The sequence below is a fragment of the Acanthochromis polyacanthus genome, chromosome 20 (assembly GCF_021347895.1).
Source record: "Acanthochromis polyacanthus isolate Apoly-LR-REF ecotype Palm Island chromosome 20, KAUST_Apoly_ChrSc, whole genome shotgun sequence".
Taxonomy (NCBI): domain Eukaryota; kingdom Metazoa; phylum Chordata; class Actinopteri; family Pomacentridae; genus Acanthochromis; species Acanthochromis polyacanthus.
The window spans coordinates 16,161,051-16,186,048 of NC_067132.1; the positions used below are offsets into that span (position 1 = coordinate 16,161,051).

Consider the following 24,998-nt stretch of genomic DNA (forward strand, 5'->3'; position numbering starts at 1 on the left):
TGAGGAAATGATTTAAAGGTGAGGCTTGACTAGAATGCTGGGTTTTATTTACACATGCAGCTACTGGCAACACAACATTTAAAGGTGAAAAATAACAGGGACACGGTGTAAAAATTAGAAAACTGTATTGCAGATTTAAATTCTCTATAAAGGCACATCTTTGTGTTAATATCGGATCAGGATGTGTGCTGTGAGCTGCTGTCAGGCTGACTGGTAGTTGTCTAACCGCTCCAACAAGGCCTCTGAGTAACCAGGGGTGTAGTACCTGAAACAATAATAACACACACTGTAATTACCTGACACTGTGTTCCATCCAGGAGAATCTGCTGCTTAATTTAGCTCTTTGAAATCACATTTGTCATCCGTTTACTATTCTAAAAGCTGGTTTTAGTTGACAGCTTTATAAGAAGGAATCATTTTCAGCTGCTCTATTCTTAATGATACATGATGTGTGTGTAGGGAGGCAGGGCTGTACCTCACTAACTCCTCAGGGAAGCAGCCGTTGATGGCGTTAATGTGCTCCTGCAGAGCAGAGCCGGGCTCAGCCTCGATCTCTTGCACTTTCTTCAACCCCCCGCTGGTCACAAACAGACGGCGAGCCTTGCTGTCATGAGGCAGCACCTTTGAGGGGAGGAAGGGTGAAAATACAGATGTTTAAAATCCTGATCTGAAACGCCACATGCTGTTCATTGAAAGACGGCGGTCCTGGTTCACCTTGCTGAACTGGCAGACGACGTGTTTGAGGATGTTGCTGGGTGCGTCATAGAGGAGAGGCTCCAGACCGGGGACATGGGTGCACTTCTGCAGGATGCTCTTCAGGGCCTTCTTACTCTGAAAAGTAGAAAACACAAGAGGCTGTTGGAGGTAATGCTGTGGAATCTACCTCTACAGCTGTGCCTTTTTTTAAAACAAATAACCTTTCCCTTCAACTGAACTAAAGTGTGACTCAAATGTATTTGTAGATGATGGCCTAAAAATAGCTTCTGTTGTCTCTCTGGGTATGTTCTCAAGGTTACCTTCCATCATTTATGACAGTATTTTGCGTTCTAATCTAAGGGGAAGTTGATTTTTAAAAAACGAGCAGCAGAAAAAACTGAAAACAAAATATGAGCAAACAGTTTTGGACACAAAACTCATACACTATTGTTTGAAAGTTTGGGGTCACCCAGGTAATTTCATGTTTTCCATCAAAACTCACACTTTTATTCATGTGCTAACAAAATTGCACAAGGGTTTTCTAATCATCAGTTAGCCTTTCAACACCATTAGCTAACACAATGTAGCATTAGAACACAGGAGTGATGGTTGCTGGAAATGTTCCTCTGTACCTCTATATAGACATTCCTTTAAAAATCTGATGTTTCCAGTTAGAATAGTCATTTATCACATTAACAATGTCCAGACTGTATTTGTGATTAATTTAATGTGATCTTCATTAAACAAAACAAACTCTTTTCCTTTCAAAAACAAAAACATTTCTAAGTGACCCCAAACTTTTGAACGGTAGTGTATGTAGCATCAATTTTGGGAGAAGGACAGTTAAAATATGTCTCGTGAAACCATAAAAGAAGCAATAATTTTGGACTAATAGACACAACAATACCTCCAACAAACTCACAAAAAATGAATATAAATTTGTATGCAGGCAGGTTGATATCCACAGAGGAGCCAGAATGAAAAACAAGGAGAAAGTTTTAGGAGGTTTTAGGACTTTTTTCTTTCATAAAATCTCTAGAGCAAATAAGTCATGAGCCACTGGGTGTTTTTCCACACAACTTTTAGATTTTTTTTTTTATTTCCAGAATTATTCAGAGGCTCTTATTTTCTACTAGAGTTGATCAATTTTACAAAAGCATGTTGTATTTTTGTTCCTAGTTGGGTTGCATTGTGGAGATGAACATGATTCCAAAAAGTCATCACAGACACGGATATGAAAGCAATATGTTCTATCTTTTGAATTTGCAGAAAGATTTGAGCATGCTTAAACATATCAGGATTAATCATTTATTCAGCATCTTTCATTTATCATATGTGTGAACAGATGCTACATTTAAAGAATCTTGTTGTGTTGAATTTTGTGTTTTCCTTTACATAAATAGACATTTCCACTATAAATTAATGCAGAAATTGCACCATTTGATACCTAAAAATTCACCAGAATGCAGGAAATTAAGTGTTTGACACTCATATATTCCCTGCTTTATGATTCCACCCCACTCCACAAAACAAACCCACCCCCACAGTCTCAGAGAGAACTGAGCTGTGGCTCCTACTTTGGCCTGCAGGTCCTCTGAGCTGCTGGCGTCCATGTAGAACTCCAGCAGTTTGGGCAGCAGGTGAGCCGTCGCCACCGCCTTGGCGTGCTCTGGCGTGTGATGACCGATCTGGCCGATGGACCAGACGGTGGCCGCCTTGATGTGGTGCTCGGACTCCTCGGCCAGACACAGGCCCAGCTGGGGCACCCCCTGCAGGACAGGAGGGAGCACAGCACAGCAGGGCAGCTTCACTTCATCTGACCTACATACTGAATGTGCAGGAATGTCTCTGGCTTCAGTGGCAGGAGTAGCTGCCACATGGAGATACCTTGGAAATAATGACAGCCATGGCGAGGGTCTCACTGTGGGCTGCTACATATCCCAGCATCATGATCCCTGGCAGCCGCAGGTTTCCACGGCAATCGTTCACGTAGTCGATGACTCCAGACAAGGCGCCGTAGTTTATAATCAGCTGGGAGAGCTGGAAAGACACGCACAGAGGCAAATGGCTTGGTGTGTGTTAGTGCGTGTTTGTGCCTGTAGGTGTTGAGCGTGTGCAGTTTACCTCTGGGGAGTGTTTCACCACCTCCCTCATGAGGGTGGCGACATTTTTCCTCACGTACTCGTCCTGATCCCTGAGGCTGGCCAGAGCTGCAGGGAAGATCTCAGCCTCGATCACCATCTCTGCAAGGCTGACCGAGTGTTTGCTGATCTGACTGAGGGCCGAGAACACCTGCCTCTGTATGGAAATCAAGACATGTCTGAATATTTACAGAAAGGATTCACAGCTTTTGAAATTTAAATTGGATTACTTCTTCAAATTGCAGTATTTGTGCTGAAAGATCACAGTTTTCTTCTGGCATTTTAGCCAGAAATGCTGAAATTGCACCTTTTTTGGCTAAATGTTTGTTCAAAATTTGTGTAAATGCTTTAATGTAAAAAGAAAATCCACGTGCCCATGAAGATACAGATGGACCACAATCAAGTGTTTTTTAAGTTAAGGGTAAATAAAGCTGATTTTTCAAGAGTATGTGTCAGTTTTTGCTCAGATTTCACAATTTCTTTAAAGATTTTCATACATTGATAGAAACCTGGCATTTATGTCAACTTCGCACATTTTATAATGATAAAGTGAGAATATAAAGAAGCTTTGTCTTAAAAAATGAAATTCTGCAACAGTGATTTGTACTCAAAATACTAAATAACATTTTGAAATGATTTTTTTCATGATAAAAAATATTTTCAAGTCTATATTTTAAATAGAATACAGTTGCAGACTCCACTACAGAGACTGATATTTCTAAAATGTACCAAAGAGAAGGCCGCAAACAAAAGCTTACTGAAGCAGACATCGGGCACCTCAAGATTTTAAATACTAGAGACAGAAAGAAAACCACTGCTAGTCTTCAGGCAGAGATCAGTGCATCTAAATCAGAATGGCCAGAAGCAGACGACTGAAGGAACAAGGTTTAAAGGGAAGAACAGCTGCAAAAAAAGCCATTATTGAGGCCTGCAAACGTCCAGAAACATCTAAAATTTGCCACAGAGCACAAACACTGGACTGTAGATGACTGGAAGAAGGTTCTCTGGATGGACAAGTAACTCACAGATAACATATGATAATATAACAATAAACATATTTATCATGAACACTAGAAGCAGTTCGATCCAAATAATCCCATTCATGTCTCATGGCTCTTTTAACATTTTACAAGAAAAACAAGGTAATAAAATGAGGCTGATGTGTCTTTGTTTGCTGAGTCAAACCAGCAGCTGCTGCTTTGAACCGACCAACAATAAATCAAAACAGTCATCAGGCCGTCCCCACCTTGAGTTTGGCGTCTGGGTTGAGGATCATCTGTGCCAGGTGTGCGATGGCTCCGGTGTCCACCACGGTCTGGGCCAGCTCAGGTGTGTGTTTGCAGATGTCGCTGAGGGTGGAGGCCGCGATGCGTTTGAGGGCTATCTCAGGCTCCAGGAGACACAAGACCAGCAGGGGGACAGCACCGGCATCCACCACCGACTGGGACAGCACTGCAGGGCGAGATGTTTGAAGACTCTTAAACACCCTCAAACCAAGAAATTGAGATATGAAGAAATATTTGGATGAAAATCAGAGCATGTCAGTGTGTGCTCCTTACTTGCGTTGTGTCTTGCGATGTAGCCCAGAGCCCAGGTGGCGGCCTCCTTCACCCCGGGGTCAAACTCCTCCAGGCAGAGAACCAGAGCACCCACCCCGCCACAGGCCACCACCGCCTGGGCCAGCTCAGGGGAGTGTTTGGCTACTGCACGCAGCACGAACGCAGCAGCCTTCTTATAGAACCTCTGCACACAAATACACACAACAATAGTCGATGGAATCCAAATAGGAAGACGGATTTAAACAGAAATCAGCAATATGAGCCCTGTAATGACTTTTTTTTTTGATTGAATTAATTACTTAACATCTCATGTATGCTAGAATTTTGCAGCAAAAAAGCAAATATGTTAGAGGTTTTTGGCACTTCCTGTAATCATTAAGCTACAAATAAAGTGTATTTGAGTTGTTTATGTTATTCTGTGTATCTAATCTAATTTGTATTTCAGGTCAATTTGATTCCAGACAGGCCAAATTCTCAAATATATGATTATAAGCCATTCTTAAAAGCACAGCAAAGTTATGTACCATTCAAAAAATTGGTTTCTGCTGTTTTTTCAATGAAGATCACATTAAATGAATCAGAAATACAGTCTAGACATTGTTAATGTGGTAAATGACTATTCTAGCTGGAAACAGCTGATTTTTAATGGAATATCTCCATAGGGGTACAGAGGAACATTTCCAGCAACCATCACTCCTGTGTTCTAATGCTACATTGTGTTAGCTAATGGTGTTGAAAGGCTCATTGATGATTAGAAAACCCTCGTGCAGTTATGTTAGCACATAAATAAGTGTGAGTTTTCATGGAAAACATGAAATTGCCTGGGTGACCCCAAACTAGTGAATGTGAAATGTGTCTTTAAGCTTATCAAAAACGCCTGAAGTCTCCAGGTTCTCAAACAGATGGTGTGTGTGTGAGGCTTTGACCCCACATTAAAGCTGCAAAACTAAAATTGTGGTCTTTTTTAAAGGATTTAGTGGAGTTTTTACCCCAGATGAAATACAATTTCCCCAGTAAACACTTAACTCCTCACATATTTGACAAATTGAACAGAATCTAATTTTAAGATTAAAGCATGGGACTTCAATGTCTCTTCAATAACCAGAAGCAAACCTCGTCTCCTTCCTTTCTGAGCCTCTGAGTGGGCTGAGAGGCAGAGACGGAGAGAGAAGACAAAGGCCTGGTTGCTCTCATGGTAAAGGGCTCTTAGGTTTTCAAGTAGCCCCCAGGCAAACTGCCAACTTAGCCCAGCACACATTCTCACATGGAGGGGAGGGGGCTGATCCTGAGATACTGCAGGGTGACAGCCTCCGACTGTCTTTTTTCCCCTTCCTCAAACACACACCACCCTCAAGAGTGTGGAGACTGACCGTTACAAGTGGAAAACCTGTGCGTGGGGAATGTGTGCAGAGGATGCTAACATTCTGGGAGACCAGGGACTGGACCAGCTGAGGCAGGATGTCTTCCTTCACCACGGCCTCGGCCAGGTCATCGCTGTGGTCTGCCAGGCGGCCCAGAGCCAGAGCTGCAGTCTGCTGGATGCTGGGAACCACGTCCAGAAGTAAGGGACGCAGCATGGACATGACACCTGCAGGAGGGGTGAAGAGAGGTGAGGAGGGGGGGGGACACCGGATCTGCAAATGAAGTGGTCGCAATCGGGCTTCTTACCTGCATTTTGGAGGATTTCTATGTTTATCGGCCTGGATGCCAGATCAGCTACAGTCTGCACAAACTGCATCCTTGATTTCTGGTACTGTTCAAAAACTAGACAACACAACAAAAAAGCAATTGTTTTTGCCAATGAAGGTAACATTAAATCAATCAGAAATACAGTCTAGACATTGTGAAAGTAATAAATGACTATTCTAGCTGGAAACAGCTGATTTTAATGGAATATCTACATAGAGGTCCAGAGGAACATTTCCAGCAACCATCATTCCTGTGTTCTAATGCTACATTGTGTTAATTTATTTAAATTTTTTTTTTTTTATTGAAGGGGATCCCCATTAGCGCAGCAGAGCTGTTGCTATTCTTCCTGGGGTCCAGTAAAAACAATTCAGTGGATAACAATGTCACTTTGAATTACAAAGTTGGAATGCAACATTTAAAAAATATATATAACCATTGCCAAAAAAAATAATACATACTTACATATCTATATTTACACATACTTTTATATACAAATATATACACATATATAATAGCTAATGGTGTTGAAACACTAATTGACGCTTAGAAAACCCTTGTGCAATTATGTTAGCAAATTCTGATCTTTTTTTAACAGCATTTTGTGGAGTTTTTACCCCAGATGAACTAAAAATTTCCCCAGTAAACAGTGAATGAGTGAGCTCTCGCTTCTTCCAAACATCTTAAACCAGCTCATGAAACTCACCTTGAATGATCTGTCTTTGGCTCATCGTGACCCCGATGGAAGATTCCTCCTCTCAAATGTACATTTAATCGCTTTATCCACCCTAAAAAGCTGCTAATTTCATCGCAGGAGTCGCTCAGCTAGGTAGCGTTGTTGTTGTTAAGTGTTGCCGTGGCAACGCACAGACCGGAGATCGTCTAGCATGAAGGTGAATCACTCGGATTGTTTTCTCGGATCCGCTCACACCTCACAGGTGTTTTCAGGAAACGTGTTAGGAGTGAGAGCTCTGTGCGTTTTCTCTGTAGGAAGAAAACCGCAAACATGTTGCGCATTTTGGCACAATTTAGAGGAAAACAAAACCGAGATGTAGAGGTGGTTGAAAAGGTACAAGCTGTGTATAATAACTGATGTCGTGATGAAGCTTTTTATGTGAAAAACTATTTTAAAAAAAGATTTTGAAATCTACCATTCACCTCCTTCTTATATAAACTCTGATTAACCCCGTTAAGAACCGTATTTTCCTTGCATCATTACAATCGGCACTTTCATTTATTTATTTATTTATTTATTTATTCTACTTCAAACATGCTGTTTTCCACACATGTAGCTGTGCACACTAGTTTAAAAAAACGCATGTTTCTTTCTTGAACCTTTTAAAATGCCTGTGTGTATTTTGTGCAAACCCTTCGAGAGCGATTTTTTTTAAAATAAGAAAAAACGGAGCCAGATTTATTGCATGTTATCACATATTTGACCAATAAATCTGCTTCTGATTCTTTATGTTTAACTTTCCCCTCACATGATCTGTCTGGATCAGCTCCTGTTATGTCGCGAAAAAAAAATAAGCGACATGAACGAAACGTAATTGCTCCTGTAAAGTGTGATCAGTCCAGACATGATTGTTGTCTTTTATTCTCGGTTGGAAGAGCATTAAAGCGTTAAAAATAAACAGTAAAGAAAGCAGAAGGCGATGCGGGCCGGATTATGGAGGTAATAAATCTAAGATGACACAAATGTGGTTTAATAAAGTGAGAAATAAAGAGGAGAGTAAAGTGCGGATGGCAAAATTAAAAAATAAAACCGTTTAGATGAAGCTGCAGCATTTTGTTTATGAAAGATATTTTGACAAGTATTTAAAATGTTTGAAACCAGTTTATTTCCTGTAAATAAGAATCGTAATTTGGTCTTTATTTATCTTTGACAGTGACTTTAAAAGCAAAATATCGATTTTACCACAGAGAAAATTATCATATTAAATTAAATCAGCCTCATTATCACCCCATTGTGCACTGAACAGCTTTTTATTCGGTGTAGTAAATACGAAATAAGCAACACTTTCGTTTCATTTCGTCATGAGGCAAGGCAGTCTATGAATATGTTCTGTGTGAGAAAATATAATATAATATTATATATATATATATATATATATATATATATATATATATATAATGCAAATCCTCATTTAGTTCGGTTCATTCCATCTGTTCAGGACAGTTTGATAAATGTGAGTATTTATCCTGCTGACTGCCTGGTTTTCTAATTCTGATTAAATCTGATTTTGTTTGGAGAAGTGGATTTAATGAAGGAATCCCGTGGGGCGATTTATATATATATATATATATATATATATATATATATATATATATATATATATATATATATATATATTCATTTCAACTTGCTTGCTTAAAATAAACAAATAAATTAGATACATATAAGAAAAATAAAAGCGCCTGAAAAATTTTAAGTAAATATTTAATAGATTATTTGTAAATTGTTATTTTAAAAGCCTCATTTTAGACTCGATTTAAATCATTAAATGTTTTTTTTAATAAGAACAAAGGCCGATTGCGCAAAGCACACGGGGAAAAATTGAATTGAATATGCCGTAAATAAAATAATAATCAGCTGCTGCCTCGCTGACAAATTAAAGGCTAGAATTTTTAATGTGTATTTTTTAAATTAATTTTTCATTAAAAATGTTGCATTTCAGTAGAGTAAAACGCAATTAGTCATGCGGCAAATTAATCGAAAAATTTAAAAAAAATGAAATGAATGAATAAATAAAGAAACAATGCTTCTGTTTTAATTGAGCGCATTCAGAAGGATGATTTGATCACGAGTCAGATCTCCTCCTCCTCCTCCCTGGCCTCCTTAACTCACTTATCAGCTGATTCAGACAGACATCTGGCGCTTTTTGCACCGTCTGCACATTACAATCACTCCTTTATTTGTCGATGCAAAGGGGGAAAAAAAACCCAGCAGAGTGACCGATGAGCCTAAAAAAAAATCTAATAAAATCAACGCAACCTCCTCCTTAAGTGTAAAATGTTTTTATTTAGATGTTTTATACTGTGCAACAGTAACAATACAATAAGTTTGTCCATACAATCGAGCGATACAAATACGGAAAACAGAGACATCAAAACATCTGTCATTGAGCATGAAATGAAGCCGAACAGGAGTCATTCCCTCGGAACAAAAGGGGGAATAAGAGAATAACATCATCGCTGATTAAATATGCATTTGGTTTCTATTTACACGCGGATTCTCTAAAACGGCGCATAAACACGTGGAGGATGAACTCCACCAGCTACAAGAAAGTTTGTTTGTTTTTCCAGTAAAGTTTATTTTTTTCTTTAATCCTCCATAGGGTTTTCCTGTGAAGTCAACAGCGCTATACAAACTCTTCTTTTTCCTCCCCAACTTCCCATGCCTGGAGCAAAATAAAAATAAAAAAAATAAAATGGTCAAAATGACACTTTTGTTGGCGCCGGACCCTCTTTCAGAAGAGAAAAAAGGCGAGCATGCAAACTGCAAAATATCCCAACACACATGAGAGAATCATGAGAAACACGTTTAATTTGTAGAAACAGAAAAGTCACCTTCAGTCACTTCCGTAAAATAAAGATGGAATCCTTAAAAAGGGGATACATGTTTGTCCTTTTTCCAACTTTCTTGTTTTTTCCCCTCAACGTCTGCTTTCTTTTTTGTTTTTAAAAAATCCCACCAAACTTCCTCCTCTTCCTCCTCGTCGTTCCTTTTGAAATGTCTCTGATTCCACTACGTTTAAACTTACAAATGATGGCGTAATATTTATAACAACAAATGGAGAGAGAAAGAGAGAGAACATTTTGTCTACACAATGGAACTACGTTGGCATGAAAACAGTATTAGCTGAGCGGGTGTCTGGCGTTGGCGGCTCCGGTTCGAGGCCCCGCGTCATCCGGAGGAGGTGGACGAGCCGTTCAGGGAGACCTTGCGGGATTTTCCGGCTCCGAACTGGGTGAAGGGCCGTCCGGGTGTCGGGGTTGTTGTGGCGGCTGCGGGAGTCCCGTTCACTGTGGTGGTGGTGGTGGAGGTGGTGGTGGTGTTGTTGCCGGGGACGTGCGGCAGCTGAGGGTGAGGCGACTGCGCAGGCGTACCGGGGCTCGGCAGCGACGAGGACGTGGACGGAGCCCCGGCGGGACTTCCGGCTTTGTCGCTGGCGGAGTCGCTCTCCGGACCGGACCGGCCGGCGCTGTTCTGGCCCTCCTGCTGTGCGTGGCTCACCTTCATCTTCTTACAGTTGGGTCGGACCCGGTATTTCAGCGGCAACGGACCGTTCTGCGGAGAAAGAGATGAAATTAACCCTCCTGTTGTGTCAAATTGACCCATTTTAAAGTGGGGGAAAAAATCAAAATGGTGGACATTGTACGTCACACTCCAACAAAAAATAAAACGTAATAAAAATGGCACCATTGATGTGTAAGCTGAGACAATAAAGCTTTTGCTATTCCATTACTGATAAATATGTAGCAGAAATTGCTTTTTTTTTTTTTTTTTTTTAAAAGAAGGTTTATTTTTCAAAAATTTTGAAGCCCAAATATCCTCCAGCTCTGGAACGACCCTAAAAGTATTTTTCCTGTTTAACTTCTTCTGCTTAGCTTAAAATGCTGACGTAATCAACAATGCAAAAGAAATTTGCAAACCCACCCTGAACAGAAGTGTTAATTTATCAACTCCATAGAAAGAAAAAAAATCAATGTCATATAAAACTATTTTATTTTATATGTAGGTCTTTGTAATGTACATTTATAAAACCTTTAACATGGATTTATGGATTTTTTAAAATAAAAATTAGGGAATTATCCCCATTCAGCCTTGATCTGTGAGATGAACAGAACACCATTGCACTAAATAATGACCGAAATGGTTTATAATGGAGTTATGTAAAAGAAATATAAACAATGTTTATTGTAATTTTTTAGTTTTTGCCAATTTTGGGGGGATAATTAAACACGCCCCAAGAAGACCATTGCTTTTTCTGAGAAATGAACCTCAGTCATCCAGGTCATGATAATCCTGAGAGTTCCAGTAAAAAGCAACTTATTTGCGGTTCTTGAACACTTTCTACAGCTCATCCAAGACGCTTTTCCAATTCTGAACTTGCTTTTTACCATGACTCTTGGGGATTATTATAACAAAAATGAGAAACAAGTTCAACATATTCTTCACACAAGGTTTGATCCAATTCAAGTTTTTTTTTTTTTTTAAAAAACACCCAACAAATATCATTAATCTAATGCAAAAAAAACAAAAATGCAAAAATGCCTTTGTTGCTTTGCAACAAAAAAAAAAGTGCATACGTGATAAAAATGTAGACTAAATTTGGAATTCATCATAAAATAAACAGCAAAAACACCTTAAAATATATTCTGCAAAATAGGTCTCAAGAAATAGAAAAATCAAACCCATTTTCAGGTCAGTTATGTTCTCAGCTGTTTGCTAAATGATGACATTTACGCCAAACTCTCTGCTCTGGAGCCTTCTGCATCCAACAGCCTCCTCACAGTCTGGGTTTTGTCTTTGCAATATATATACATATATATTAATAAATACAAATAAAAGCCTTTCAAAATGACCACACAGCTGTAAAAGTGCAGCTGTCTATTAGCTAATCAGTTCATTCTCAACTATTAAATGCTAACTATCAGTTTGAGCACAACTGTAAGGAAAAAATACGTCAAAATCCTCTTATTCCAGCTTCTAAAAAGTCTGCATTTTTTGGGATTCTTCCCTTCTCTGACAGTGAAACGTAATATCTTTGGATTGTGGACAAAGCAACACATTTGTTATCTTGGCTTTTGGGAAACACTGATTGACATTTTTCACCATTTCCTGACTTCTTTAGAAACCAAACAACCAACTGATTATTAGAGAAAATAAGCAAAAAGTGAAATGAACTGTTAGCTGCAGCCTCCTTTAACATTAACTCTGCACTGTAAAACTACTGCAGCTGAATAAAATGTAGGGCCATGGTGAGGCAGCGGTAGGCACAAGACAAAATAAAAGCACAACTCAACAATTTCATTGTCAGCATTCAAAATTTTCTCTCTCCAAAAAACATTTTGCTGACTGACCTGAGCTGTGTTAAATGTTTCCTCTCAATGACAAAGGTGGACACCTATTTGACATTCTTTTATAAATCTCCATTAATGGCCAATAGAAGGACATTTAGAATTAAAGATCAGTTCAATTAAACACCATAATGGAGCTAAAATGATGCCTTACCCTTCTCCAAGTGTAGATATAAGCTATATCCATTAACGTGTAGTAGTCTTTGAGAGGCTCATCTTCATACATGACTTCAACCTAGAGAGACAAAACACTCATTTTCAACCGAAGCACGTTCCGAAAAGGGGAGAAAATTTGCAATTATTATTGAATTTGATGGAGAATTCTGAATCTAAAATGGTCATATGACATTTCCTCTTTCAAATATTTACATGCAAACATCAGTGCAGACAAAGGCAGACCTGGTAGGTGCTGGGGATGTCCATTTTGCTGCGCAGAAACTTCCTCAGATGCATGACTGTCATGGCTGCTGGACACTGCAGGTACCTCTTGTTAGCCACCTGCAGATCATATTAAATATTAGAAAAATAATGCCTGTGCGTTTGCATAAAAGAACATTCATGTGTCAGCTCCAGAGCACTTAGATTGGTCCACCTTAAAAGCAGATTATCTTTGCAAAGACTGTGCGGCTGTTCAGCAAGAGGAAGTACAACAATGTTTGGGCTAAACAGATTTCTCAACCTGCAGCTGCTGGTAGGATGTGCCATTCTTATGTGGTTGACAGAAAACAGTGACAGGGGCAGAGAAGAGAATGTGGTTAAATCCACATTCAGTACCTGATCTTTCGACTGTTTGTCCTCCACTGCTACTCCCAGCCTGCACAGAGCAAACACAGGGACAATATTAGGAGCTTCACGGCTCTGTTATTAGTAGAACATTAAGAAGTAAATAACAAAACCAAACAGAAAATAAGTCAGCAGCTTTACTGTCTCTTTTCTTTCTTTCTAGAGAGCTGCATATAATATTTAACACTCAGTAGAACCACATGAAAGCATTATCAGTGTCTGAAAATTGCAAATATCATATCTACAGTACAATAAAAGGACAAAAAAAAGATGATTTTACAATCTGATGTGGAGGTGAAATAGAGGTGAGACTCAAATATGATTACAGCAGAAAAAGCCCATTTTAAAGTCTGACAAAAAGGGTTTATCTGTGCAGATCACAAATGTCTGGCAAGCTGAAACAAACTGTATTAAGAATGTTACTTCATTTACACTGGATTTGATCATTTTAATGCAGCATCATGTCTTTAACATCCACTTTTCCCCCTGGAACACACAGCATCACTTAATAATACACTGTAACTGATGTTTTTAGTTGTAATAAAAAATAACTCATAAAAAAAAGCCCCCTCTAGCTGAATTAAATGTCACGATTTCAGGTCTGTTATGAACACATTTCACATCAGTATGCAGAATCAGTCATACTTGAAACAAGCCTACCTGCTCTGATCAAAGAATTCAATAGAGAGGCTGATGATCTCATCATCTGTGATTATTCTCTTGTCTTCGTCCGCCACCTCTCCGCGATCCTCATTTGATCCGTTCGAGGCTGGAGGCAGAAAAGGTAAAACGCAGTGAGTACAGAAACAGGCAAACGCATGTTTGTGGCAGGCACTGTGTTGAGGAAAACGGCTCGATTCAATCACCCAAAAGAAAAACAGCATTAATTTTCCTCCCCACTGTGGTGCCAAAACTGAGATTCAATACCAGTAGGTGCTTCTATGACTCACCATCTACTGGGTGCTCCGCATAGAAGTCTCTCCTCCTCTTCATTTCATCTGCAGGCATGCAGAAAGGCGAGCTATTACTAGTCGGTTCACTTTCCTTCCTCACAAACACAACATTTCAGGGCGGAATAAACTGCAGTTTGTGCTGCTCTGAATCTGAATTTATTTCTTCAGCTCATCAGAGTAGGACATGTGAGGACGACCTCCATATAATCTACTCACATTCGTGCATAACTTGGTAGCTTCTAAGTATGAAATAAGAGGCTGGGTAGAATCAAACAGCATTTACACCACATTTTAAACTGCCAACCAGCTGATATGCACCAAAACCACGCATCCTATCTAAACATTAATACATTTAAATATGTGACATGTTTCCAGGCGCAGCACATAGGTTTATTTACTGTTCAGGTTTTAGTCTGTGTGGTGTTCCAGCCCTGCTGAATATATGAACGGGAAAAAAAAAGCTAATCAAAGGAAAGCTGACTCAGACTGAAAATATCCATGTGACTCGACTGTTGCGCTCTTACTTTTGAAGAGGCCAGGGACCAGCTTGTACACAATGTCCTGTAGAGTTTTGTCAGACCTGAAGAGAGGATGAGAAGCGTCAGCCAAACCACAGAAACACAGAAGAGCAAGATTTTTAGCTGAAAGAAAAAAAAAAAAAAATGAAGGGCACAGTGACTAAAAGTGTGCTTCTGATACACATTCTGAAATACTGTTTTCTCACATATACAGACTGTGTAGCAAATAGATATTACAAGCTGCTATTGAAGGTTTGTTTAACTTCCAACTATACAATCCAAGCGGTCCTAGTGTTTGAGGATTTTAAACGAATGGCTGATTCAGACTATTGATACTGCTGCTTTAGCATGAAAAATACATTTGCTACGGAAACAACACACACAAGAAAACATTTGTGCTTTAATTTGAGCCATCATGTGGCACTACAAGACAGAGTTTAACCCACAAATGTTCATGAAATCTGCATTTGAAACAACACAGGAAGCAGAGAGGAATTAAAAGTCACAATAAGCACAATTCTCACCTAATGTTGAGCAGTGGCTTGGTTTTATGCACTTGTACATCACAGATGGGACAGTATTTGCTGGTTTCCAGATAACGCACAATGCACATCTTGCAAACTGCAAACCACAGCGGAAAAAAATCTGTCAGTGTCAGATATCATCTAAAAGGACATCCTGAAGAATCTGGAGTGAGGAGGAATACCTTCTGCATGTTTGAATAAAAGCTCATGCAGGAGAAGCGTACAAAGGAAACACACACACACAAGGAGGCTTCAACCTGCTGCAGCTGATTGCACAGGCAGCAGAGAGCTATTTCAGGGACACAATGAAAGCAGCTTTTGCTCACATGAATGGAGACATTCGATGATGGTGGTTGCGTCTATGAAGTAGCCTCCGCACAGGACGCACATGAGGTGAGGGTTGAGCTCGGTGATCTTTATCCTGGTCGTCCGATGCATGTTGAGGGAACGAAACAACAATCCTGCGTGGAAAAAGGTGGGAACATGTCAAAAAAAACAAAACAATGCACGCACGGCAGGAACCACGGGGCTGCGCAGGTTTCTCTGGCAACGCAAAGCGAACCATTTGGAGGGGAAAATGAAGCTGTTTGTTTGCCTGCGTTAAAGCAACACGGTCTTTAATGCTAATTTAAAAAAAAAAAAAAAAGAAGCAGCAAAGGGGAAAAAGCTTACCGGCGGTGGATTGATAGGCTCCGCAGTCACCTGACCGAGGCGCAGTGAATAATCATAAATCAATTACAGAGATCGATGGAGTTCTGCGCTCCTCTCCGTCGCTGAACGCATGGCGACATCAGAGGAACAGAGGTGGTTTAACAGCAACAAAAACAAACCAAAAGACGAGCTGAGATCAAAAGGTTTCCAAAAATGACTCACGGCACAGAAAAATTTAGAGAGTTTTCAAATTACGCGTCACTTAAATTCAGATTTGGTTTAAATTCGACCGCAAAATATGGAGACAGAAAGCAGCGAGACGAGATGGAAATGAAATAAATCCAGCACCGAAACATTTATCACAGGCAGCTGTGCCTTACGTTATGTTTGATTTCGTGCTAACAGCTCCAATTTTCGGTGCCTCCGGGTCTGTGGCGTCCCAGGGTGACAGTAGGTGAACAGGGGGGAGGATAATGTGAGTCCCACTCGCTGCGTCAGGTGTGCCACACTGGCTTACGGGGGAAACCTGAGCGTTTCTATGGCAACTCCTTTTGCTTTTAGCCCACATGGCTGGTGGCCAGTGACCAGAACAAGACAGGATGTCGAACCAAAACAACAACACGGCGAGCTGCCGGTGCGCAGAGCGAGGAACGAGGAGGGGACCGAGTCTCCGCGTCCCTCCGCGAACACAGACAGCCGCTGGACTGCCAGGCTGCCGACAGCACGGCTGCCATTTTGTGGAGGAAAAAAAAAAAGAAGCCCGTATCGGTTCAACGGGCTGCGGGGTTTCCTCTCGGAAAAAGGGGGCAAATCCAAGCCCGACGCGTTCACACGAGCTCCCCCAGACCTTCACGGAGCACCGAGAGGAGTGTGTGTGCGCGTCCGACTCGAGCTCGGTTTCATTCCGCCTCGCTTTTCATGGCGTGTGCGCGATAATCAGCACCGTGCAGCACCAACATGGCCAGGCAGCAGCGACTGCGCCGAAGTTTATCGCACACTGGATCCACACTATGTACTGTGCGCCATTCTCAACTAAAACAGCATTGTGAAACGTGGATATAAAGATTATACTCAATATTTGAGGATATTTAACTTCACTGAGACAGAACCACCAAAGCTCAGTGCTCTGATGCCAAAGCAGCTCAATGTGGTTTTTATACATTTTAATCACAATTTATGACTCATCAAGCAAATTCATGGAGGAGAACAGTGGTAATAATGGTAGGAGCTGGGCAGTAAACGTATCATTTGGAGGAATAAAAACTGGCAGTCATTAAAAGTCTATCCAGCCCGGAGAGCGGACATGAGGAGGTGACCCTCTTTAAAGGCTGGCTGTCATCCAGCTCTGGACCCACACTGTTACTTTATGGAGCCACAGTCGGCACCATGCCCGAGTCCCGGCTGCTCTCAATGCTCCAACCGACCCTTCTCCTGGCCGTCCCTCAACACACCACTGCAGGCGAGTTTGGACGCAGAGCCCGTTCAAAGGAAGCCTCACACATGGATCATGATGGATAACGTCTACATGCGCCTGTTGCGCCATTAATCGATCGACTGGTGTTTGGACAACTGCTCTCCCTTCTGTCCTGTGGGACACTTTCAAGTCAATCAGGTCTAGAAATCCAAAAGTAAATAAAGTTCATTCATTCAGAGTGGGAACGAATATTGCACCAACGCAGTCTGCTGCTGTTTGCACCACAGAACCTCCACCTTCCTCTTCGTTAAAAACGCGCAAAGAGGCTTCATTATGGAGTCGGTGTTGATAACACATCATCAATTAATTCTCAGCAGCTACTGAATCGTTCATTCTCTCAATAAGGCAACATCAAATGGGGAGATTTCCCCTCACTTGTGCCATTTATTCCCCCAAACGAGACCACTTCCTCTTGTAAACGTCCCCCACCTCTTTACATGGAGATCAGCAGCAGCTGGAAATAACCCAATTAAAATCGGGTAAAGTGAAAAACCAGGAAGAGCTCAAAATTGGGAAAATCGGGAATTAAAATGACTGAGAACTTATTGGAGGCGAAACAAAGAAGTGACTTTAAATTCGGTGTGTTGGACTGTTTCTCTTTACGCGTCCAGTCTGTTTATCAAACCTGTGAGGCTGTCAACTTCCAAAAACAATAATGAAATAAAAAACCGAGCGGGGGTAAATGCATCAATTTTAACCCATTAGCCACACGCAGGGTCCCCAGCAGCATTCATGAGGAGAAATGATTTTTTTTCCACCCTCAAGAGAGACAGCCTGTGTCTCCTATGTCACCAAATTCAGAGCTGCAAACATTTCGCAGCATAAAATCCTGAAATCCACCATGAGGTTAAATGTGAACAAACAAGCAGTGTGTTCTGGCAACAGCTCGTGTGAATTTAAGTGAATTTCAGGCTCCTTGGTGAGACACAGCCAGCCCTTTGTATCCCAGCCGACGTGTCACCCAACAGATATATTTCTAATTTCTCCAAAAACTCCACCATCCCTCTTAATCAACACAATCAGACTCCAAACCGTAAACGGCCACAGTGTTTGTTTAACCACGACCCAGCGTTTCCAAAGCAGGCAGTCCTGAAACATTTATGCACGATTGAACTGGTTCGCCTCCCTGTCACGTCCATGGGAGCGACCCAAGTTAAGTTAATAAATCCAACATGCAGTCATCCACAACAAAAACCAACACAGCACCCAAAGCCCAACACCCCAAACATCCCAACTCTATAATATGAAGGCGCTGCGTGGAAACCCGGCCACGGAAAGACCGTTTGGAGCACTTGCTGCTGGGAACATCTCAGTCAACCCAGCCTGGTTCGCCTCAGATCCTCCACTTTACATAAATCCAAACGACGCAACGCGAGCTCTGAGCGCGATCAACTTAAACAGACGGACTCCTGAACGCCACACGACCCAACGGCGAGGTCTCCCGAACCCGAACGGGCGTTCAGAACCGAGCTGGGAACGTGTTTTGCGGGGGGGGAAAAAGTGGTGCGCAGACACACACGGAGCTCCACGTCGGTGATCGCTGCAGCCACCGTTGAAAGCTCCACATCCACCGCTGGATCGCGACGGAGAAAAAAGCACAAAAGCAGCGCCCTCAAACGTCGCCGTCTGCCCCCGTTAGTTAGAGACGATATCGAAGAAGACCTACCTGGAGGCTCGGCTGGGGATCGGTGGGTCTTGAGGCGGTTAGACAATGAAAGTTGGGAGGCGATCAGCAGAAAATGAATAGGAGCCGAGCCGCCATCTTGAAGCAGGCTGCAGACGCTGTCAGTGGCGGAGAGCGCACGGCGGACCGGAGCGCATTTCAGATGTGCGAATAAAACTCCGCGTTTCCTCGCCGCTTGCGCGCTGCGTGCGTGTCCGATCCGCGGCTCCGGAACAGCCCAACACCCTCGGCTTCGGCTCGGTCGGCTCCCACTTCGGCACCGATAACTTTGCCTCCAAAATATCCGCTTCGCCCCCAGTAAAATGCAGCAGTGTGTGTGTGCTCCGTGGAAACTGACACCGTCCCCAAAATGGCTTGTAGTTCGACCGCCCCGCTTTGGTCACGTGATCCCGTTGCTTAAGGGTGCCCAGGAATTACTGTCGGTGTACGCTGTTTTCTCCTCATCTGCTACGCATGATAGAAAATAACAGAAATTACACCCAGAACCTGGGAGCGGGTTTGAAACAAGCAAATCTAACGCAGCACTCGGTAGTTTGAGCCTTTGAGCTGGAGCTGAAAGGGCACCAGGCGGCTGCTTAAGGGCGCATTAAAAAAATTCCTGTCGGTGTGTTGTGGTGTTTTCAAATGTATGACGCATGATTTCAAATAACACACATCCATACAGTTTGGAGCACTTATATCCCTGAATACGCACATGGAGCTGGATCAAATGGCACTGTGATTAGGGGGTGTACAGAAAGTAGGCTACTAATGGTGCGCCCTCGCCTCTGATGTTAAAAATAACAGCAGCACACACGCTCACACCGTCAATTCTCTCACTACAACATGAAGTGCACCCAAGCTCCAGGCAGCTGCTTTATTAATCTCAGACTGATTGTTGGTTTTCAGACCCACGCACTCGGTTCAAATCCGTCCGTGTAACAAATGGCTGTGGTGTCAAACCTTTGTCATGTCAGGCTGTCCTGACATCTGCAGAAGAAGACGACGACGAGGGGGGGGGGGGATGCGCCACAACTTCCACTTGATGAATTGGAGCCTTTATGCTTCAGCCAGCGCCGCTGAAAATGAAGGCATCTCGGATGTTTATGGAATCCGAGCCGCCGTGCTGCTGCAGCCCAGCAGCTTTGAACTTTCGAGCTGAGGTGGATGCAGAAAGATTAAGGAAGAATCTTTAGTGAAGGGAGCGGGGCGATTCAGAAAGGAGTCGATGTGTCTTTTAAAAATAGAGGCGTCCAGAAAAAGCAAAGCGGAGCCTCTTGTTGCAGCAAATGTTCGAGGAAACTAAATACACTGCTGTCGTGCAACTATGGCAAAAAATCCTTTTAAGGCTTCGGAGTGTTTATAAACCAACCTCTGACACGAACCTTCAGTGTGACAAGGACGTCAAGTACGTTTATTAAAATACTTTCCCAGCAAAAACAACATTTGTTACAAACACGGCTTCGAACATATCAGGCTGCGAAATTATTCCAGCAACAAGACAGATTTTTTTTGTTTATTTTACTGTTTAAGTTCAGCACATGGACAGAGAACAAACATGTCAATCTCAGGTACAAAACTAGTTAAGAAGGGATGCGCAATTCTGCTGGAAACGGTTGTTTCAGTGCTTTGGAGGGGAGGAAACCGACACCAGCATCACATCTGACTGGCTTTCTCCACACTCTTGGCAGCGTCTTTCAGCTTCCCCACCAAATCCTGAAAACGAGCAAACACGGATCACTTTCAGCTGGAGAAAAAAAACGACAAAAATATCAAATGAAAATTAAACCATCGGGCGCTTTACGCACGAGAATTACGCAAAATTAGAAGGCGTTTAGAATTTGGTTTCAGTCTGAAGCAAGAATATTTAGCAATATTTAAACAATCACATCCCAACCAATATCGGTTTCTGGATGTTAAACTTATTTTAAACTGAAGCTTCAGCTGCAGTAAAATGCCCAAATCTGCACTGCCTGGTGGACTGTTGAGCAGATGCGTCACATTCATGTGAGAGAGAAAAAAACATCCCCTGCGGGTCCTTCATATTGCAGACATAATACTGCGATTTAACATATGCGTTTTGTTTGGGAGTTCAAGAGGAGAACTGGCCCCAGAGCGATCAGTTCAATGAGTTCACATTCTTCATTTGTTCTCCAATAAGGATTAGAAATGCGGTGCGTAAAAGCTGCACCGACAAAACCAGCAGTAGCCAAAAAAAGTCCTCCGTACCTGCAGCTGCTCCATTGTGCAGGTGAAGTTGATATCTTCCGAGCATCCGTCTTTCTAACAAAAGGAACAAACGAGATCATTGTTGATCTTTTTTTTCCAGCAAAACACAGAAAAAAGCAGAAGAACACAATAGCTACCTCGCTGTTCAGTGATATCGAATAGAAAGGCTCGTTGACCTTATCGACCTGTCCATTCTGTCGGGGGATTAACACGTTAGATTCAAGCAAGAAATCTGGCAGCTGGCAGGTAAATTTGGTATTCATGCGCATCTACCTTCATGTGGTATTGGAGACGCCATGAAATGTCGTTTATCTGAGCTGGACGCCTTCCTATGCTGGAGGAGAAAGAGAGGAGAGGGTTAGAAAATGAGCAGGAGAGCTTTATCTCAGCCAAACGTCCCGGAGTTTTGATAAAATAGTGCGTGCGGTGATGAGGCTTTCTCTCTCCCACAAAGAGGGTTTGTTAATGGCGCGTCATAAAGCAGCACTTACATTACAATTAATCACTCTCCACAAAGACCCTCCCTGCTCATTAATGAGCTGAAGCAACAACTAGTCAGCTCTTCTTCCCATTTTTTTGTAAAAAAAAAAAAAAAAAGTTTCTTGAACTCATTAAGCTCAAATATTCAGTCATGTTGAGCCATGGTTTTATGTCCTTTTTCATCTGGTGTCTTTAAAGTAGCCCAATAAAACGAGAACAGCGTTGATATCCACTTTATAGGGTAATAACTCTGCACTGTTCAAATTCCCAGCTTCATAAAAATAAAATTCCAGTTTTATCTTGAGGATTTGACTCCAAAATGGCAGCAAAAACAACCATTTTTTAATTTAAAAGTAGCACCACAGCCACCTCAAATCACACTTCAGTCTCACCTTGCTAATAGATGTTCCAGGTCTTTTTTATGTTTCTGCAAAAACAACAACAAAAAAAACATCAGTAAGTTGTAGGCAAGCTGCTAAATGATTCACTGCAGCATGGTTTGAAATGTACCTGATAGATGCTGTAGAATATCTCTATCTTCTCTGCACTGAATGAGAGCTCTTCCAGGCTGGAGCTGCAAGAAAGAAGAAGAAAACGACACTTTAATCAGCAGCCGATTGTACAAAAAGGCTCAGAGCTTCATATCTGGATGCGAGTATTTCAGCTTCAATCATGCATTTTTAACCTTCACCCCAAAAACGGATCAAAATCTTTGGTCACACACAGGCTGAATGTTCATATAAGGTTTGTGAATCCACTTTAAATGCGGTTTTAGAATGTGGAGAACAACCTGAAGTAGAGGGAGAAAACAAAAAGAAATGCATGTGCAGAAATCTGACTTAAGTGTAGCTGCTTGTTTGTTCATCACATGCACATCTAAGTACGCTAAAACTTCATCCTCCACATCCTGAACACACAACTCTAACACTCAACTTCTGTCATTATAAACACCCAAAGAAAATTAGATTAAAAAAAGCACATTTTTAAGGACAACTGTGGAAAAACTACCACAAAAACTGCACATAATATTTGACTGGCAGTTGCTAAACTTGTGTAATCACGCCAATTTGCGTAAACTACCAAGAAGTAGGCCACAGGACTGCTAGAGCACGAGCGGAACATCCCGGAACATCTGGGACAGAGGCTACACAGGCAGCACAACACAACCACAGCAGGCTTTATTAAAACACTGCGACCTCCTGCCTCATGGAGCAGATTTTGCTTGAGGGGAGGGGGGGGAAAACAACCCGGAAAATGCTGATACACTTAATTTTCCTGCATTCTGGTGAATTTTCAGGAGGCAGTTTGTGCTTTTTCTGCATCAATTTGTGTCTTTGTGTGAAGGAAAATGCTAAATTTAGCGTTGAGGAGAACATCCAGCCTAAAATCTGTCACCTCTGTTGTTTTTGCAGAATTTTAGCTGCTGTTTTTGCCCCTTTTGTACCGAGTATCTACAAATATCTCTGTATACCAAATTAACTGGGCATCTGGTTCATTGTATGTTGCCTATGCAGTAGAAATGCAGGTGGAACTTTTAGCAAAGAGTTGAAACCAAGTCCAAAAAAATAAGCAAATATCCGTTTAATTTGCAGTTTAAACAGCTGGCAAACAGAAATGAATGTAAACTGATAATTTAATAGAGGCAGTTAATGTGTAGATTGTGTCAAAGAATGCCCAACTTCTGCACAACACCAGCTCTTTTCTTTTAATGAGCATATGATCCTTGTGTCTCTAAATTTTAGGTGCTGTTTTTGCACAATATTTCTCACCCTTCTTGTACTTTTATTAGAAAATAAGACACAGCCTCTCTGTTGTCTCTTGGGAGATGCATCGACACGCAATGGAGTTAGAAACACGCAAATAGCAAGATACTGAGCATTATATTTCCGAGTACATTTTTAGAAATTCACCACCGTGTGTAGAGGTCGAAGAGGAAGCGTGCTCTGTCAGATGTCACCTACCTTATCGTCGACTTGTCTGCGTTTTGTTTGACCGCCTCCAGTATGAAGGTGGTGGCTGCAGTGTGAACCTGCTTCAGAAGGATCTGGTCGATCTGCTTCAGCTCGGGCTGATCTGGAATTTTAAAAAAAAATCAAAAACATGCCAACATGAGGAGGATGCCTCCTTGCAGTTTGCTCCAACATTCCTTCTCGACGCAACAGACGCGTTTGATTTGTGCAAATGAACGACGCGATCCATACTCTGCTCCTCCAGAATGGAAATCAATGATGATTTGCATGTGAATGGGCCCCTCAGCTGCGTCAGCTGGGGGTCCATTGTTTGTTTGTCTAGTGAACACTTCACTTTCCAAACAATTCTGCCATTAAAATGAGCCGGAATGCTGCAGAAGTTGGACAACACATGGTCTGTGGAGACAACCGAGGCAAGCAGGACGGAGCAGGAGTTAGCCTGTGTGTATTAGCCGAGTGAGAAGATGAGATGTAGGTTTAATGCTTCAGTCAACAGCAAAACAGAGTCACATGTCTGCTATGGAGCGATCCGTGGTGGAAATAGTAAAACATGTGATGTGCAGAGCGGACTTGGTGCCAGTTTAAATGACAAAAGGTGTTCCGAGTGGGCGCGCTGAATGCAAAGCAGGTAGCAGAAACAGCTAAGATCGCTTGAACGCGGCTGTCTGCTCGCCTCATTAAAGATCTCCGTAGAAAACGCTGGGGCGGGATGCGCGAAGAAAAATCCACAAAAACGTCGACGCGGCTCCGCTACACATCCACACCGAGGCAAGGCGGAAGCAGCGCCGCCAGACAAAAGCAGCAGCGGCGGTGGAGAGAAACGGAGGCAGCAGCTCACCGAGCACCGCCGGGTCTCCGTGAGAGGACAGCAGGCTCCGGTGAGACACGTCGATCAGCGCCTGGAAGCTGCTCTGGTCGAAAGAGGAGGCGTCGGCGAGAGCCTGCAGCCCTCTCTGCACAGACTCAGACAACTCCATTTTGCAAAAAGGGTGACCCACGACACCAGACCACGTGACGGATCAGCTGATGTGGAGAGGCAGAGCGAGGAGAGGCGATCAGAAGACGGAGAGGAGGGGAGGGAGGGAGGGAGGGAGGCTGGCATATGTCTCCAGACCACCGGGATCCATGGAGAATATGCATCCAGGGAGATTTGCTGTTGCTGTTGAGAAATGATGCAGTTTGATCCGCATGTATGTGAATAAAACAAGGAGACTGCGCTAAATATCAAAGGTGAGATCAGGCGCCAGAAAGAGGTCACTGAAGTTATGTATTAGGATTAAAAATATTTAAAAAAAAATATACATGCAAGTGTGTGATGTAAATGCAGTTTTCAGTTGCGTCATATAGCTAAAAAACTTGAAGAAAAATAATCTAAGCTCTAACGGAGATCTGGGAATCTCATTTATTTAGGTTTAACTGCCTTTAAACAAGTTTTGGGGTATTTCTCTTATGGGATGTTGTCAGTGTTGATCGGGAGTCTTAAAGTCGTTGTTTATGTAGGTTGTTTGGCTGTGACTGAACCCCTTTTAGTCTCTGTTTTACCCTCAATACACCAGCCTGAACACAAACTAGTGCACTAAAATAAAG

At 42.1% G+C, this 24,998-nt stretch overlaps 1 protein-coding gene and 1 pseudogene across 1 annotated transcript; both read right to left on the reverse strand.

The window, feature by feature from the left end:
* Nucleotides 1–30: 30 nt before the first annotated feature.
* spag6 (sperm associated antigen 6) lies at nt 31–6,933 on the reverse strand. The gene is made up of 11 exons (XM_022189973.2): nt 6,789–6,933; nt 6,065–6,160; nt 5,818–5,984; nt 4,397–4,580; nt 4,084–4,289; nt 2,821–2,994; nt 2,584–2,736; nt 2,274–2,465; nt 715–831; nt 476–621; nt 31–265 (listed from the first exon to the last, which is right to left on the reverse strand). The coding sequence occupies exons 1-11, from the start codon at nt 6,811–6,813 to the stop codon at nt 202–204; spliced, it is 1,524 nt and encodes a 507-aa protein (XP_022045665.2). The 5' UTR covers nt 6,814–6,933; the 3' UTR covers nt 31–201.
* A 2,151-nt stretch (nt 6,934–9,084) lies between these two features.
* LOC110948448 (uncharacterized) lies at nt 9,085–24,440 on the reverse strand (annotated as a pseudogene).
* Nucleotides 24,441–24,998: the final 558 nt, after the last annotated feature.

What these genes read in the sequence shown, in the direction of transcription:
- spag6 (XM_022189973.2), bottom strand. Translation starts at nt 6,813, where the DNA reads ATGAGCCAAAGACAGATCATTCAAG. An exon ending in TGGCTGTCATTATTTCCAAG is followed by an intron (nt 2,466 to 2,583) that starts GTATCTCCATGT and finishes CCTGTCCTGCAG; the next exon opens with GGGGTGCCCCAGCTGGGCCT. An exon ending in CAGAGGACCTGCAGGCCAAA is followed by an intron (nt 832 to 2,273) that starts GTAGGAGCCACA and finishes TCTACTTTTCAG; the next exon opens with AGTAAGAAGGCCCTGAAGAG.